Source organism: Schistocerca piceifrons, chromosome 3 (genome assembly GCF_021461385.2).
Source record: "Schistocerca piceifrons isolate TAMUIC-IGC-003096 chromosome 3, iqSchPice1.1, whole genome shotgun sequence".
Classification (NCBI taxonomy): domain Eukaryota; kingdom Metazoa; phylum Arthropoda; class Insecta; order Orthoptera; family Acrididae; genus Schistocerca; species Schistocerca piceifrons.
This window is the reverse complement of record NC_060140.1, coordinates 537549406-537565431: the sequence shown is the minus strand read 5'-3', so window position 1 is coordinate 537565431 and position 16026 is coordinate 537549406. Positions and strand designations below refer to the sequence as shown.

The following is a 16026-nucleotide window of genomic DNA, read 5'->3' as shown; positions in this document are numbered from 1 at the left end:
AAACACTGAAGAAAATTCTGTTGATGTTGTCTACACAACGTGCTGCAGTCGTAGAAGCTGATGAGCCAAAAATGAAAACCCACATAAACGTAAATTACACTTCCACTAAAGGAGACGTGGTTGCCATAAAACAAATAGCTAGGACATACTCTGTAAAAATGCTACGAGGAGATGGCCACTATCAGTTTTCTATAGGCTGCTTGATATGGCTATAACAAACGCTTGCTCACTGTGCCTAAGTGGGATGAAGGAAAACCAAATGCCAAAAAACTGTATCTGCATGAATTAGTCCTTGAACTTTTAAAAAGATGTGTAGAAGAGCGGTCCAAGGACTTCACAAAACTCTAGTAGCCTATCATTTACGCTATGAGAGACATCCTTGCAAAGTAAGCAAAGATAAAATTACTCTAAATGAAATAATTAGCAAAGCAAGATGTTGCATATGTTTGAGGAATAAAATTAACCAGAGAAGCGGAAATCACATAATAGAAGCCAAGTTAATGTGTGGAAGCTGTGGTCGTCATCTGCTTCAATGTCGTTCAATATTAAGTCTTTTGTGTGCAGCTGGAGAATGTTATCTGTACACAACAGTATTTTCTCCGAATGAAAAGTGTTTCTTGAAAGTTTTCAATACATCTATCCTATATTTAAGTAATCATTTTTATTTCTGTATTTTAAATATTCCCTCAAGGATAAGAATATGTTATTCATTTATTAAATGAAATAATGTATACAGATTTAGAACAGCCTGTATATTCGAGTATGGGCCTTATGTTTCTAGTTTATGCAGATATTCATTATCTAAATTTTTACCTATTCCCTTGATATATTGCACCAGGGAAAAATAGTATATCAATTTATTCATTTTGGGCACGCTATAAGTTCCCAAATTTTTTTTAGTGTAATGTCACTGAGCACTTTCAAAATGACCTGACGTTGCAAACATAAGAATTTTAAACAGTTATTACAAGACATATTGGCTACTGTAACACGGGCAAATTTTGACCATGGTTGGTGTTCCACGTAACCTAATATACGTTGTGGTTCCTAAGGTTAAAAACCGAATCCTCAGACTGAAAGTAGTAGGTGATCACCTCTTTCTCTCTTCTTTCATTTGACTTGTATTCCATTACACACCATTGTAACGTTTCTTCTAGCGTCCTTTTGATACCCCCGTATCATTGTAACTGCCTCTATTGCACTGAATTAGGCCTTGAACTTTTGGAACCACATGTAGAAGAGCGATCCAAGGACTTGAAAGAACTCCAATTGCCTATCATTTACGCTATGAGAGACATCCTTGGAAAGTAATCAAAGACAAAATTACTCTAAACGAAACAATTAGGACAACAGGATGTTACACATGCTTGAAGAATACAGTTAACCAGAGAAATGATTTTTAAACGTTCATCAGTCTCTGCTTACTTAATTTTTTTCATTTCTCTTGATATCATTGCCGAATGTATCCAGAAAACTGTATATGGATGTAGCGATTTTGGATTTAGTTTTCAGTTCTGTGCAGAAGCTTCTAAATCACGTGTCGTGTCTAATAATGTTTCTAAGTTTTGTTTCATATGTTCATGTTTTATATCAGTATGTGCTCTATCTAGAAAATTTCGTTTATTATAGTCGTCTTTCCCTAATTTATTCTTTATTTAATTTATCTGTACCGTTTCACACCCATTCTAATTTTCCTGTTATTTACATTTGTCAGTGGCTACTACGTGTTTCAGCCCTTCATCGAACACTGCCACTATAGTTATTCAACCAGTTACCACATATTTAGTACTGGTGATGCTCACATTTAGACCCTATTTCATACATAGAACTGTACGAAATTACAGTAAAAGTAACACATCTCTTGTTTACAGCAACCGTGTGCATTTAGTGGTCAGATAGTAATTATGCACACAGACTGTGTAATTCGATATTAAACCTTCGTTTCTGCTTCCATTCTGTTATTCTCACCTTCACACTACAGTCAAATTTTCAGTCCCGTTTTCAGTTCTTCAGTGTTTTATGTATTTTCGCTCAACGGAGACCCTTACCTGGAAGCGGAGATCTCCAACTGGGGGCTCAGCGTACGGGATGCCCAGGAAGGCTGTGTAAGACGTGTTATAGACGCTGGTAAGAACAGTTCCTTGGAGAGTACCCTGCTCTATGGTCACCAGCACGTCCTCTCCCTGCAAGAAATGTGAATGACGAGTTCATACGCAACGAATTTGTATGTGTTTACACTGACAACAATAGTTGAGAATGTTTCTTCCAAATAACTAACATCAATGTTACTTTAAATCACATAATAAATTCGGCCGCTCTGGGCATGTTGTACAGTTCAGTTCAGAGGTAACTAATGAGATATCTGTGGTAATATAGCGTAGATTGGTACTAATTATTCGTCGCAGCATGTCATATGCTCTTCAGTATTAAAAAATTTGTAATGTTCCTTCCATAAAACAATCAAGTGAGGGAATTCTGAGTTGAAATAGTTACAATAATCTATACTCATCTAACTAACTGTTATTCTTACAGTGTCATTACCAGTTATTAATGCAGAGTAAATTTACGCGCACTTCATTAGTAGATTTAAATGATACTTTGTGGCTCGACTAGCAGCTCATTATCATTCATGACATATCAGTATACGTATGTAATAATGTATTCTGGATATATAATTACACAAATCGAAATGAGATATCTTTCAGAAAAGGTCTGATAACGGTGCACTGAGCTTATATGACCGTCAGAATTATGGGACCTTGTCGACTAGAGAATTAAATAACATAATCTACAAGCTGAGACGTAAAACTACCAAATTCTGATTCGAATAAACTAAAAGCAACTGCATGGTACCTGAGAAACATGTGCAGAAATTAATGTGAGCATATATGTGACAGGTACACATATAATGAAATGAAATAGCATGAGGATAGTAATTTTTCTTTCTTACCTTCAGAAGTCTAGTAGTGTCTCCTGAAAGAGAAAATCGCTTTCGAATTAATTTAGAATATATATTATGGCCTTCATTATTTGACTTTTGTATCAGAGAACAAATATGGCAGAAACAGGAAATTTTTGAACAGATGCCGTGCAAGTACGGCATCTGTAAATGACTCGGGACTAGCTACTTCTCACAAGCGTTTGCTCATATTGTTACGTAAGTTCGGTAGAAGACCACGACACGTAACTTAATATACCCTGTCCAGTTATATTAATGCGAACAATTAATGCGAATAATTTATGCGCAGTAAGAGTCGGTGAGGTTCTGGAAGGTACCGACTGGCATAGGGAGCCATGCCAGCTCCAGTGACGTGGTCAGATCCGTTAGGTTTGTCGGATGGGGAGCCATGGCGCGAGCAGCCCATTCTTGGTGGTTCCACAGATTCTCGATTGCTTTTAAATCCAAGGAGTTTGCTGACCAGGGAAGTACAGTACACTCATCCTCGTGCCCTTCGAATCTTGTACATACAATGATAGCTGTGTGACTTGCATTGTCTTGCTGGTAGATGTCTTTGTGCCGAGGAAAAATAAACTGCATATAAGGGTGAACCCTTAAGGATCGATGCATAATTGTGTTGATACCTGTGCCTTTCACAATGACAGGATCACTCAGGAAATGCCACGAAAATATTCCCCAGACCATAACGCTCCCTCCACCACCCTGGACCCTTGCGAGAATTTTTGCAGCGTGTTTGCTTTCAGACGTTCACACCCTTCACATCTATGGCCATCCGTCCGACAGAGCACAAAACGTGATTCATCCGAAAAAGCCACGTGTCGCCACTCTGTGGAAGCCAGTTCGGCACTGGCGTGCAAACTCCAGCCTTCGTCGCCGAACGTTCGCTGAACGGTCTTTGAGGGAACACTGTTGGTGGCCCTTCGTTGATCTTGGCGGATCGTTTCGCAACAGTTACACAGCTATTCGTCCGTACACATCTTCGCAGCTGACGTTGGCTCCAGTTATCTGTGGCCCGTAGCGCGCCATAGTTGCCTAGGCGACTGTTTTGGATAGCGTCGTTTTTCCGTACACGGTGTAAGGAAGGGAGCTGTGGGAGGGGGACGGAGGAGTTGTGGGTCACTCCAGGATCATAAGTGTTCCCTTGATCCTTCAGTCAGCCTTACAATATCCGAGCAAGTCCACGTTCAGTATGCAGTAGGCAACTGGAAACCTGCACTGTGTGCAACTAGTACCTGCGGAAGAACACATGCGTACATAGAAGGGATAGAAAAAGTAAGTGATAAATCAGAACCATAGAGATGGAAGTAGTGGGATAATTTAAAATAGCTGCAATGACGTGTATAATTATTTTATTTATGTTATAGAAGACTTATGATCCTTTGGATGAATAGGGGAATCCTGTTGACGAGAAACAAGTAACACATTCAGCTGCAAAAGACGAAATTTTCCTAAACCTCAATATGTAACACACCTTTCCAAAGGAGATATTTTTCTATAAAATTTTGTGTAAAGGCTTGCAACCAGAGAATCGATGTTCATACACTTCCGGAAAAAAATTAACACATCCTTTTAGAGGTCTCCAGTTCACTCAAGATTTATTGTTGCAACAAAATGATAACGTTTACAGGTTAACAGCACAAGCGGTTCTGTGGTGACAGGCATTGGCCCATGCTGCAACATCCATACATGTACGTGGTGTAGACTTCACAGGTGGCAATCCGGGCACTCTGGCATCCACTAGAACGAACAGACGGCGAATACTGTCTGGGATACGTTACGCCACACCTGTTAGATCTGTTCAAGTAATGCTGTAAGAGTTATTGGTAGACACGTCGCACGAGTCACTTCTCTTCCCAGCACATCCCACCCATGCTCGACTGGAAAAGAGTCAGAAGATTGTGCTGGACAACGTAGCTGTTGCTCGTCCTGCAAGTTGCAACGGCCTTTCCATATCAGATATCGTTAGGTAATACAATATTCCGAGTCCACAGTGTTGATAAATCGCCGACAATACCAAATTTCAGGCATTACCTCTCACCACGGGCAACGCAGTGGCCGACGACATTCACTTAATGACCGAGAACACTGGAGTTTGCGTAGAGTTGTCAGTGCTAAGAGACAAGCAATACCTCTGAAATAATCGCAGAAATCAATATGGAACGTACGATGAATGTACTGATAGGGCAGTGCCGGGAAATTTTACGTTGATGGGCCATGACAGCTGACGACCGATGCGAGTGCCTCTCAGCACGACATAGCCTGCAGCGAATCTCCTCGGTTCGTGACCACAACGGTTGGACCCGAGATTGCTGGGAAACCGTGGCCTGGTCAGATGAGTCCCGATTTCAGTAGGTAAGCGTTGATGGTAGGATTCGAGGGTATTAGCGGACCCCCACTAAACATTGGTCCCAAGTTGTCAACAAGGCAATGGTGATAGCTCCGCAATAGTGTACGCTGTGTTTACATGTAATACACTGGATCCCCTGATCCAGTTGATCATTGACTGGAAATGGTTATGTTCAAGTACTTGTAAACAATTTTCAGCCATTCATGGACTTCACAATGGTTCAAACGGCTCTAAGCACTATGAGACTTAACATCTGAGGTCATCAGTTCCCTAGACTTAGAACTACGTAAACCTAACTAACCTAGGGACATCACACACATCCATGCCCGAGGCAGGATTCGAACCAGCGACCGTAGCAGCCTCGTGGTTCCGGACTGATGCGCGTAGATCCTCTCGGTCACAGCGGCCGACCCATGGACTTCATGATCTCAAACAAAAATTGAATTTTTATGTATAGCAATGCGCCTTGTCACTGGGCCACAATTGTTCGCGATTGGTTTGAAGAACGTCCTGGACAATTCGAGAGAACGATTTGGCATTCCAGCTCCCCCGACATGAATCCCATCGAAGATTCATAGGTCATAATAGAGAGGTCAGTACGTGGAAAAAATCCTGTACGGACAACATTTTCTCTATTATGCGTGGCTCAGGAGACAGCATGGCTACATTTCTGCAGCAGAAGACTTTCAACGACTTGTGAGAAAATGAAACGCCCTCGGCCATCCTTATGATTTTACTTATTTTTTGGCTACCAGTTTCGGCGCTTCAGTGCAGCATCTTCAGGCTGTAGTTGATGATGAAGGGGTCGACACGATCCAACGACCTGGCGAGCTCGTGCCACGTCGAGTTACTACACTACATTAGGCAAAAGAAGGTGCGACACAATATTAAGAGGTATCGCACGACTTTCGTCACTTCAGTGAATTAAAACGTTGTTTCAAAATTGCAAGTAATAATCAATGTCTTTCTTATAACTAACATTCAATCTGCAGTATTGCACGAACACTTTGTGATAATGTTCTGAACATGGATCCTCTCCAACCGAAATCTTATAACATACCTGAAGCTCTCCGCTATTATTTCAAATTTATAGTGTGTTCCTCTTGAGCATAGTATTTTCATTATTAGTGTGAGTGTAGTAGGTCTGAAAGCGACTTTATTCCAGTTTTTCTCTACATTCTGTTGATGACCACCTTTGGCGCTACATAGCCACGTGCGTTGTAATCATGGTTGTTGTACTTTTATTTGATAACATTTGTCTTATTCGGAGAAATTAATGCGGCATGTTGGCTATCAGATCCTTTCAGCTCGATCATTGGAGAAGGCAGAGTCCAACAGATTGGCAGTGAACATCACTCTAGCAATCTTAAAAATAAAAGAACGCCCTGCTCTGTGTTTTAGTTACCGCCCGACCAGACTACTGAGCCACGTGATGAAGATATTTGAACGAATTCTCGAGACAGTTCAAGTCACGAGAAACCACACCAGATTGGTGAAAAACATTAGCACAATTGACGCAGTCCATGTTGCATGGCTGCTGATAGAAAAATAATGCGAAAAGAACCAGCTACAGTATCTCGCTTTTCTAGAACCTGTGAAGACCTTCGAGCGGGTACCGCATGGCCTTATGTGGTCACCGCTTAGAGAACAGAGCTTCCCAGAGTACCTTGTTAACTGGGTACGGCCTCTGTATGTTGAATCGAGGTATATCCAAGTGGCTGCGAAAGCATTCGCATGATAATAGGGGTCCACCAGGGGTCGGCCTCATCACCGTTGCTGTTCATTTTTGTGGTGGACACTGCAACATCATTCGCACTACCATGCCCACTTCTCTATGCTGGGGATGTCATTTTATCTGCGTGGAACAAGTTTGATTTACAGTGAAACGCACAAGAATGGAACGACCGACTTGTACAATATGGTCTGCGGCTCAACGAAAACCAAGTATATGACAACGACAAGTTGTGACCATCAGTGTTGACGCAGAAGAAAATCATAAAGTGTCCTACAACATATGTTAAAGGCATAATATCAAATGCTTGATAATGGCATAAAAGACCGAAACCTGGGTTGTATTTAAATAAACAATTAAACAGTCAAATGGTGGTGTGTTCCTTTAAAAAATATTGTATGACTGTTGCTCAGCAACATCAGTAACTGTTTAAGTACGTCGGGTCTACAATCACCAGCGATGACCAACTTACAGGTGAGGTCAAGGACGCAGACAGTCTGGATGAGGTAGTGAACTACAGCAGAAGCCACACACGATCTTCGAATTAAGGACTACCGGAAGTCAATGATTTACCGGACAATCATCTGTCTTCTTCCTCCCTACGGCACTGAGTGTGCGCCAGCTACGATAGATACGAAGGGGGGGGGGGGACGTCATGGAGAATAAAATGCATAGGTGAACAGGTGCAATCACTTGATTGTGCCACGTTTCAAACGACACTATCAAGAAATGTTTTGGAGGGCACCTATCCAGAAGAAAATGCGAAAAAGCCATCTGTGATGTTTGGGACATGTGATGCAGGCAGAGTGATGCAGTTAGAATAGCAAAGGCAGCATACACAGCGGAAGCCATAGAAAACAGACTCAATGAACGATCAAAACAGCGATGGGCCGACACTTTGCTCTACGATCTGAAGGCTGTAAATTTCCGTCGTCGTATAGCCCACGACCGAAAGAAGTGGAGCCAGGTGGGACAAACACTAATCTGGATACTGAGAGATCTTTTTGGGTATAACATTTCATTCAGTAAAACTATCTTCCTTTTTTTTACAGTGTAATACCATGTAAATTTTTGGGCCCATAAATGAAAAATTAGTGCCATTTAAAAGGCTAAATCTACTGTGATTTAGCTACTATATGAGGATCCCGAGGTTTTGTAAATCATGTGATGTTAACAGGCTAATTACTATCTAGTTTCCATGGTACTCCTGAGCAAATTAAAAGTTAATACCTGAAGTGTGATACTAATTGCTCTCGTAGGCCAACGGTTCCTTCCATTAATTATATGAGCCATTACGCTGTAATATTAACTGTGTGTCTTCTATAAAGGAATATCTTCTGTGTTTTGTCAAAATCTGTCGTCAGAATCAGTGGGAGGCCAATACCTACGATCATCGGCTGTTGAAGCCTGTGCAGTGCGTTTGTGTCCATGTAGTGCTACTACACGGGTTCCTGTCGTCTCACATTCAAATCGGCTTCGATCTGACTCGAAATAGACTGTCGATCGCCCCGTTATGGCACTGTAGAGACGCTCTGGCGTCGGTTCGTCAAATAGTTGCGGGCGGCGTGTGAAAACATTGTCGCTACGATAGTGAAGATTCACCCTAGACAATGCTATCCTCTGAAATCCGTTTCTGTGCGTAACTCCGATATGCTATGACCTACGCGTTTTACTCCGGTTACGATACCGTTTAATTGGGATGTGTTGTCGTATTCTCTTTCCATCTCTCCGTAACACACTGCTCAGATGTAATGTCTCACTACCACTATAAGCCGTATCTGGCCGCACCATTCTGACGTCGCATATGGCAAATATTTAAGCGGGACAACTCATCTCCTGACTTTGCGTCATCAGTTTATATGACCCTCGCAGTATGGCATTGCTCACGTTCCTGTTGCTGGGTCATGAACATGGAACGCTACTGTCATTCACTGCTAACGGCAAGTGTTTCAGTTTTCGTAATTGCTAATAAGGGAAAACCAGAAAACCAACAGCACGTAAAGCACAGCAGAGAGCTTTCACTTTTCTTGACTAGCTGGATTCTGCACCACGATGCCAGTACGCAAACACTGCCAACATCTTCAAGCGGATATCTTTGTGTGTCGGAGTCGGTAACTTCACAAAGTCAATTTACACTATAAATAAACTCCTCTATCAAATATCTCAAACGTGATGGTGTGGCTATAAACATTCTCTGTTTCGACTTTCGACGAGGATGTAATCTTTCGATACTGAAGGTAAATGCTTCAAGTTATCTTGGACCTAATGTCATTCAAGGGCTCCAAAATAAAACTTATCTCCAGTCATATACCTAACTACTAAACCCACTGCAAGAAAGACATAATGTGACTGCGTAAAGTAGACATTGTTTGGCTAAATGTAAGTGTACTTGCTACAGATTCACGCATGCCATTAACTGTGTAGCATTGCTAGCCTACGTTGGTAATCACAAGAATTGACTTTAGGATCGACCCAAAGGTTTAGGACACAGGGATGTTATAACTCTTACAACTATTCATAAATGTAAATGCGAGCATGGACTAAATGTGAGAAAACCAACCTTGATGAAGGTCGCTGCACAGAGCAACAGACTGGTTATTGCAATTAACAGCACGGGCCTCATGTTGCAAACTCTTCAACACCTCCTCTGCTCTCCAGAAATGAACATCAGCGTATATGTTTCAAGTAGAACACATTTTGTGTGCGTGTGGGTGTGTGTGTTTCCGCCGTTCGTGCCCCTCTATTCACGTTGATGAGATATTTTGATACCAGCCGGCGTCACCGTTTGAATGGCTATTGTGCTGCGTAGACGTTCAGCTGTTGCTGGAACGCAATTGTGTTTTCTCGAGACAGATGTTTCTGCACGTCATAGTCGTTTCGCTCAGACTGTTCGCCTCATCTTCTATCAGCACCGAGGAGAACTTTTTCCGCGTTAACCAATGTATCATTAAATGAAAGACGAATTTTTTCGACGTACTTAAGTACATGCTAAGGATAGAATGCCTCACTGACCGTGATAATGAAAGGCACAATAATACGAAACGAGTAATTCACTGTATCTGTTTGGTAAAGTAATTTGAGTCCGGTACTTTTTGTTCGGATGAACATAAATGATGTCAGAACTTTATAGAGTACCTAGGAGAGTGTCAGAGTAGTTTTACTTGCCCTTTGTAATAACTCCCTTCATTTGCCACTTTTCGATTTCTTTCATTGATTATATGAAGTATGCTTACATACTATGGGATATTTCTTTGTTAGTTGCAGCCATTCTTACTGAAACCATTTTGTAGGTGGTTTCTGTTCATGTGGAAAGTTTTCAACTCCAGAAACGCCTTCCGCACCAGTGATTAAATCCGATTGCTCAGCGTTACGTTACGGACATCCTGCGACCTCATTATTCAGTAGTACAGTGCTCATCCTCACGTGTTACCTCTCTCCATGAACTGTCTGTGTGATGCTGAGGTAGCCAGCAAGATCCGCAGATCTGTATCCAACGCAACATGTGTGGGGCCAGTTTGGACGTCGATTCCATCTCGGTAAGAGTTTCTACGATATCAAGGCCCAGATACAGCAGTTGCGGACCAGCTTTCCGCAGGATAGGTTTAATCAGCGCATGAATCCTCGTAAGTTTCAGTCGATTCTGTAATCACTGCATTAAATCATACGTTCTCTCAGCCAGTGATATTTAATTTCGATTCCTCGTCCACTGCTGGGTATTTCATTTATTTTACAGGGTGTTTCAAAAATGACCGGTATATTTGAAACGGCAATAAAAACTAAATGAGCAGCGATAGAAATACACCGTTTGTTGCAATATGCATGGGACAACAGTACATTTTCAGGCAGACAAACTTTCGAAATTACAGTAGTCACAATTTTCAACAACAGATGGCGCTGCGGTCTGGGAAACTCTATAGTACGATATTTTCCACATGTCCACCATGCGCAGCAATAATATGGCGTAGTCTCTGAATGAAATTACCCGAAACCTTTGACAACGTGTCTGGCGGAATGGCTTCACATGCAGATGAGATGTACTGCTTCAGCTGTTCAATTGTTTCTGGATTCTGGCGGTACACCTGGTCTTTCAAGTGTCCCCACAGAAAGAAGTCACAGGGGTTCATGTCTGTCGAATAGGGAGGCCAATCCACGCCGCCCCCTGTATGTTTCGGATAGCCCAAAGCAATCACACGATCATCGAAATATTCATTCAGGAAATTAAAGACGTCGGCTGTGCGATGTGGCCGGGCACCATCTTGCATAAACCACGAGGTGTTCGCAGTGTCGTCTAAGGCAGTTTGTACCGCCACAAATTCACGAAGAATGTCCAGATAGCGTGATGCAGTAATCGTTTCGGATCTGAAAAATGGGCCAATGATTCCTTTGGAAGAAATGGCGGCCCAGACCAGTACTTTTTGAGGATGCAGGGACTGCAACATGGGGCTTTTCGGTTCCCCATATGCGCCAGTTCTGTTTATTGACGAAGCCGTCCGGGTAAAAATAAGCTTCGTCAGTAAACGAAATGCTGCCCACATGCATATCGCCGTCATCAATCCTGTGCACTATATCGTTAGCGAATGTCTCTCGTGCAGCAATGGTAGCGGCGCTGAGGGGTTGCCGCGTTTGAATTTTGTATGGATAGAGGTGTAAACTCTGGCGCATGAGACGATACGTGAACGTTGGCGTCATTTGGACAGCAGCTGCAACACGGCGAACGGAAACCCGAGGCTGCTTTTGGATCACCTGCTGCACTAGCTGCGTGTTGCCCTCTGTGGTTGCCGTACGCGGTCGCCCTACCTTTCCAGCATGTTCATCCGTCACGTTCCCAGTCCGTTGAAATTTTTCAAACAGATCGTTTATTGTATCGCTTTTCGGTCCTTTGGTTACATCAAACCTCCGTTGAAAACTTCGTCTTGTTGCAACAACACTGTGTTCTAGGCGGTGGAATTCCAACACCAGAAAAATCCTCTGTTCTAAGGAATAAACCATGTTCTCTACAGCACACTTGCACGTTGTGAACAGCACACGCTTACAGCAGAAAGACGACGTACAGAATGGCGCACCCACAGACTGCGTTGTCTTCTATATCTTTCACATCACTTGCAGCGCCATCTGTTGTTGAAAATTGTAACTACTGTAATTTAGAAAGTTTGTCCGCCTGAAAATGTCCCAAGCATATTGCAACAAACGGTGTATTTCTATCGCTGCTCGTTTAGTTTTTATTGCCATTTCAAATATACCGGTCATTTTTGAAACACCTTGTATCAAGCAGTGTGTAATACCGGAATAAACAAGCAAGGTACGTGACATTTTTCGAGTGTACGAGGTTCTGTAGGATATTCTTCTGTTTGTGGTAATGCAACTAACTGTATTTGAATAGTTTTGTTTAGAGCTTAGTGGGAGTATTCATAGGTTATCCCCAAGCACATTGCTTCGGTAGCGGATTGTAAAAACTTTGAACTATCCACTGTATGGTTTTCTGCGACCGAAGTTAATCGACTTCGGAAGGAGTATTACAACACGTTAATCTTCAGGCCTTCAGTAAGAATATGGCAGCTCATGTGGCCTGTGAGAGATAATGTAGGCCCCAACGTGCCAGTGTTAACAAAATACCACGTAGCTGCGGACAGAATTATGACGGACAGAAAGTGTGACTGGCAGAACAAAGCTGCACTGAAGGTGAGTGCTGCCTCCTACATTGATATCCAGAGAAAACCGCGGTTGATCAAGTAACAGAACATGGATGTCAATTTCATTCCCTAACGTCAGTGTTATCATCGAAGAGTGGAATCCGTCATTAAATAAGCTATGGAGATGAAGAGATAAAGATTTTGAGGATATTGAAAGGGTATTACATTACGAAAAGGGAGATCAACATCTAATAGCCACAGGGGACAGAAATTCAGCTGTAGGGGAATCAGTAGAGCAAAAGGTTACAGGAGAGTATAGGCTTGGCACAAGGAATGCGAGAGGAGAAAGAATAATCGAGTTCTGTATATATTTCTGCCTGTAATACGGAACACTCTGTTCAAGAATCACAAGAGCAGCAGGTATACTCAAAAAAGGCCGACAGATACGGGAAGATTTCAGCTAGATTACATCATGGTCACACAGAGATTCCGAAATAAGACACTGGATATTAAAGCATACACGGGAGCAGATATAGACTTAGATCACAATATAGTAGCTATGAAGAGTAGCCCGAAGTTCAAGAGATCAGTTAGGAAGAATCAATACGGAATGAAGTGGAATACGGAAGTAGTAAGGAAAGACGTGATGCGCCTAAAGTTCTCCAACGCTTTAGATACAGCAAAAATGGATAGCTCAGTAGGCCGTACAGTTGAAGAGTAATGGACATCTCTAAGAAGGGCAATCACAGACATGGGAAAGAAACACATAGGTACAAGAAGGTAATTCGAAGAAACCATGGCTAGGAGGAGTAACACAGTTGATCGATGAAAGCAGGAAGTACAAAATCGTTCAGGGAACTTCAGGAATACAGAAATACAAGTTCCTAAGGAATGAAATAAATAGAAACTGCAGGGGAGCTAAGATGAAATGACTGGATGAAAAATGCGAAGAAATCGAAAAATAAATTATTGTCGGATGGACTGACTCAGTAGATAGGAAAGCCAAAATAACCTTCTGCGAAATTGAAAGCAAGGGTATTAACATTAAGATTTATCTGATGTGATAGAGGAAGAAACAGGAATCTGAAATTTCCTGGAAGATTAAAACTGTACGCCCGACCGAGACTCGAACTCGGGACCTTTGCCTTTCGCGAGCAAGTGCTCTACCATATGAGCTGCCGAAGCACGACTCACGCCCGGTACTCACAGCTATACTTCTGCCAGTATCTCGTCTCCTACCTTCCAAACTATACAGAAGCTCTCCTGCGAAACTTGCAGAACTAGCACTCCTGAAAGAAAGGATACTGCGGAGACATGGCTTAGCCACAGCCTTGGGGATGTTTCCAGAATGAGATTTTCACTCTGCAGCGGAGTGTGCGCTGATATGAAACTTCTTGGCAGATTAAAACTGTGTGCCCGACCGAGACTCGAACTCGGGATCTTTGCCTTTCGCGGGAAAGTGCTCTACCATCTGAGCTACCGAAGCACGACTCACGCCGGGTACTCACAGCTTTACTTCTGCCAGTATCTCGTCTCCTACCTTCCAAACTTTACAGAAGCTCTCCTGCGAACCTTGCAGAACTAGCACTCCTGAAAGAAAGGATATAGCGGAGACATGGCTTAGCCACTGTCTGGGGGATGTTTCCAGAATGAGATTTTCACTCTGCAGCGGAGTGTGCGCTGATATGAAACTTCCTGGCAGATTAAAACTGTGTGCCCGACCGAGACTCCGCTGCAGAGTGAAAATCTCATTCTGGAAACAGGAGTCTATTTGGAAGCAATAGGGGATTTAGTCTTCGAGGCAAAATTTAAGAGAGCTTTGGAGGACTTAAGATCATACAAGTCAGAAGAAACAGATAACATTCCATCAAAATTTCTAAAATCATTGGCGGAAGTGGCAACAAAACGACTATTTAGGCTGGCAACATACCATCTGACTTTCGGAATCATATTATCCACACAATTCCGAAGACAGCAAGAGCTGAAAAGTGCGCAATTTATTGCACAATCAGCAAACGGTTCACGTACCCAAGCTCCTGGCAAGAACAATAAACAGAAAAATGGAGAAGAAAATGGAGAATTTGTTAGATGACGATCAGTTTGGATTTCGGAAAGGTAAAGGCACCAGAGAGGCAATTATTACATTGCGGTTGATGACGGAATCAAGACTAAAGAAAGATAAACCTGGGAAAACCGTTCTAGAATGTAAAATGGTATAAGATGTAAGAAATTCTGAGAAAAATAGGGGTAAGCTACAGGGAGAGACGGGTAATATACCATACGTATAAGAGACAAGAGGGAATAAAATAAGAACGGACGACGAAGAACGAAGTGCTCGAATTAAGAAGGCTGTGAGACAGGGATGTAGTCTTTCGCCACTACTGTTCAATCTATACATCGAAGAAGGAATGATAGAAATATATGATTGGTTCAGGATTGGAATTATAAATCAAGGTGAAACGATATCAGTGATATGATTCGCTGATGACACTGCTATCCAGTGAGAAAGTGAAGAAGAATTACGTGTTCTGCTGAATGCAATGAACAGTCTAATGAGTACAGAATATGGCTTGGGAGTAAATCGAAGAACGACGAAAGTAATGAGGAGTAGCAGAAATGAGAACTTAACATCAGGCTTGATGGTAACGAAGTAGATGAAGTTACGAAATTCTGCAACCTAGGCAGCAAAATAACGAATGTCGGAAGGAGGATGTCAAAATCAGACTAGCACTGTCAAAAATGTCATTCCTGGCCAAGATAAGTCTACAAGTATCAAACATAGGTCGTAATTTGAGGAAGAAATTTGTGATAATATATTTCTGAAGCCTAGTATTGTATGGTAACGAAACGTGGACCATGGGTAAACCGGAATACAAAAGAATCGAAGCACCTGAAATGTGCTACAGTCGATTGTTGAAAATTAGTTGGACTGACAAGGTAAGGAATGAGGAGGCTCTGTGCAGAATGGGAGAGGAAAGGAATATGTGGAAAACACTGACGGGGAGAAGCGACAAGGTGTTAGAACATCTGTTAAAATATCAGGAGATAACTTCCATGGTAATAAAAGAGCTTTAGAGAGCGAAAACAAAAGAGGAGGATAGAGATTGGAATTCATCCAGTAAATAATTGAGAACGAATTTTGCAAGGGCTACTTTGAGACGAAGAGGTTGGCATACAAGAGGAATTCGTGGTAGGCTGCATCAAACCAGTCAGGAGACTGATGAATAAAAAAAATAGAAAAAAGGAAAAAAACGAAAAACAGAAATGAAATGAAGATGCGGGAAATGCAGGACAGAATCACTGCGTTATGCGCAATTGTCTGGAAACCGGTAGCACCACACGAATTAGAACAAGCAGT

At 42.1% G+C, this 16026-nt stretch overlaps 2 protein-coding genes across 2 annotated transcripts in view; one reads left to right on the top strand and one right to left on the bottom strand.

Annotated features, from left to right (window-relative positions):
• LOC124788336 (para-nitrobenzyl esterase-like) overlaps positions 1-9735 on the bottom strand; it is a 61019-nt gene extending 51284 nt beyond the window's left edge. Inside the window, exons 1-2 of the mRNA XM_047255590.1 lie at positions 9599-9735; positions 2049-2183 (exon numbers count right to left, since the gene is read on the bottom strand). Of these exons, the coding sequence (XP_047111546.1) occupies positions 2049-2183; positions 9599-9661 (198 nt within the window). The 5' untranslated portion in view covers positions 9662-9735. The remainder of the gene's footprint in view (positions 1-2048; positions 2184-9598) is intronic.
• Positions 1-16026, top strand: part of LOC124788809 — a 334614-nt gene that overhangs the window by 50679 nt on the left and 267909 nt on the right. The window lies entirely within an intron of this gene.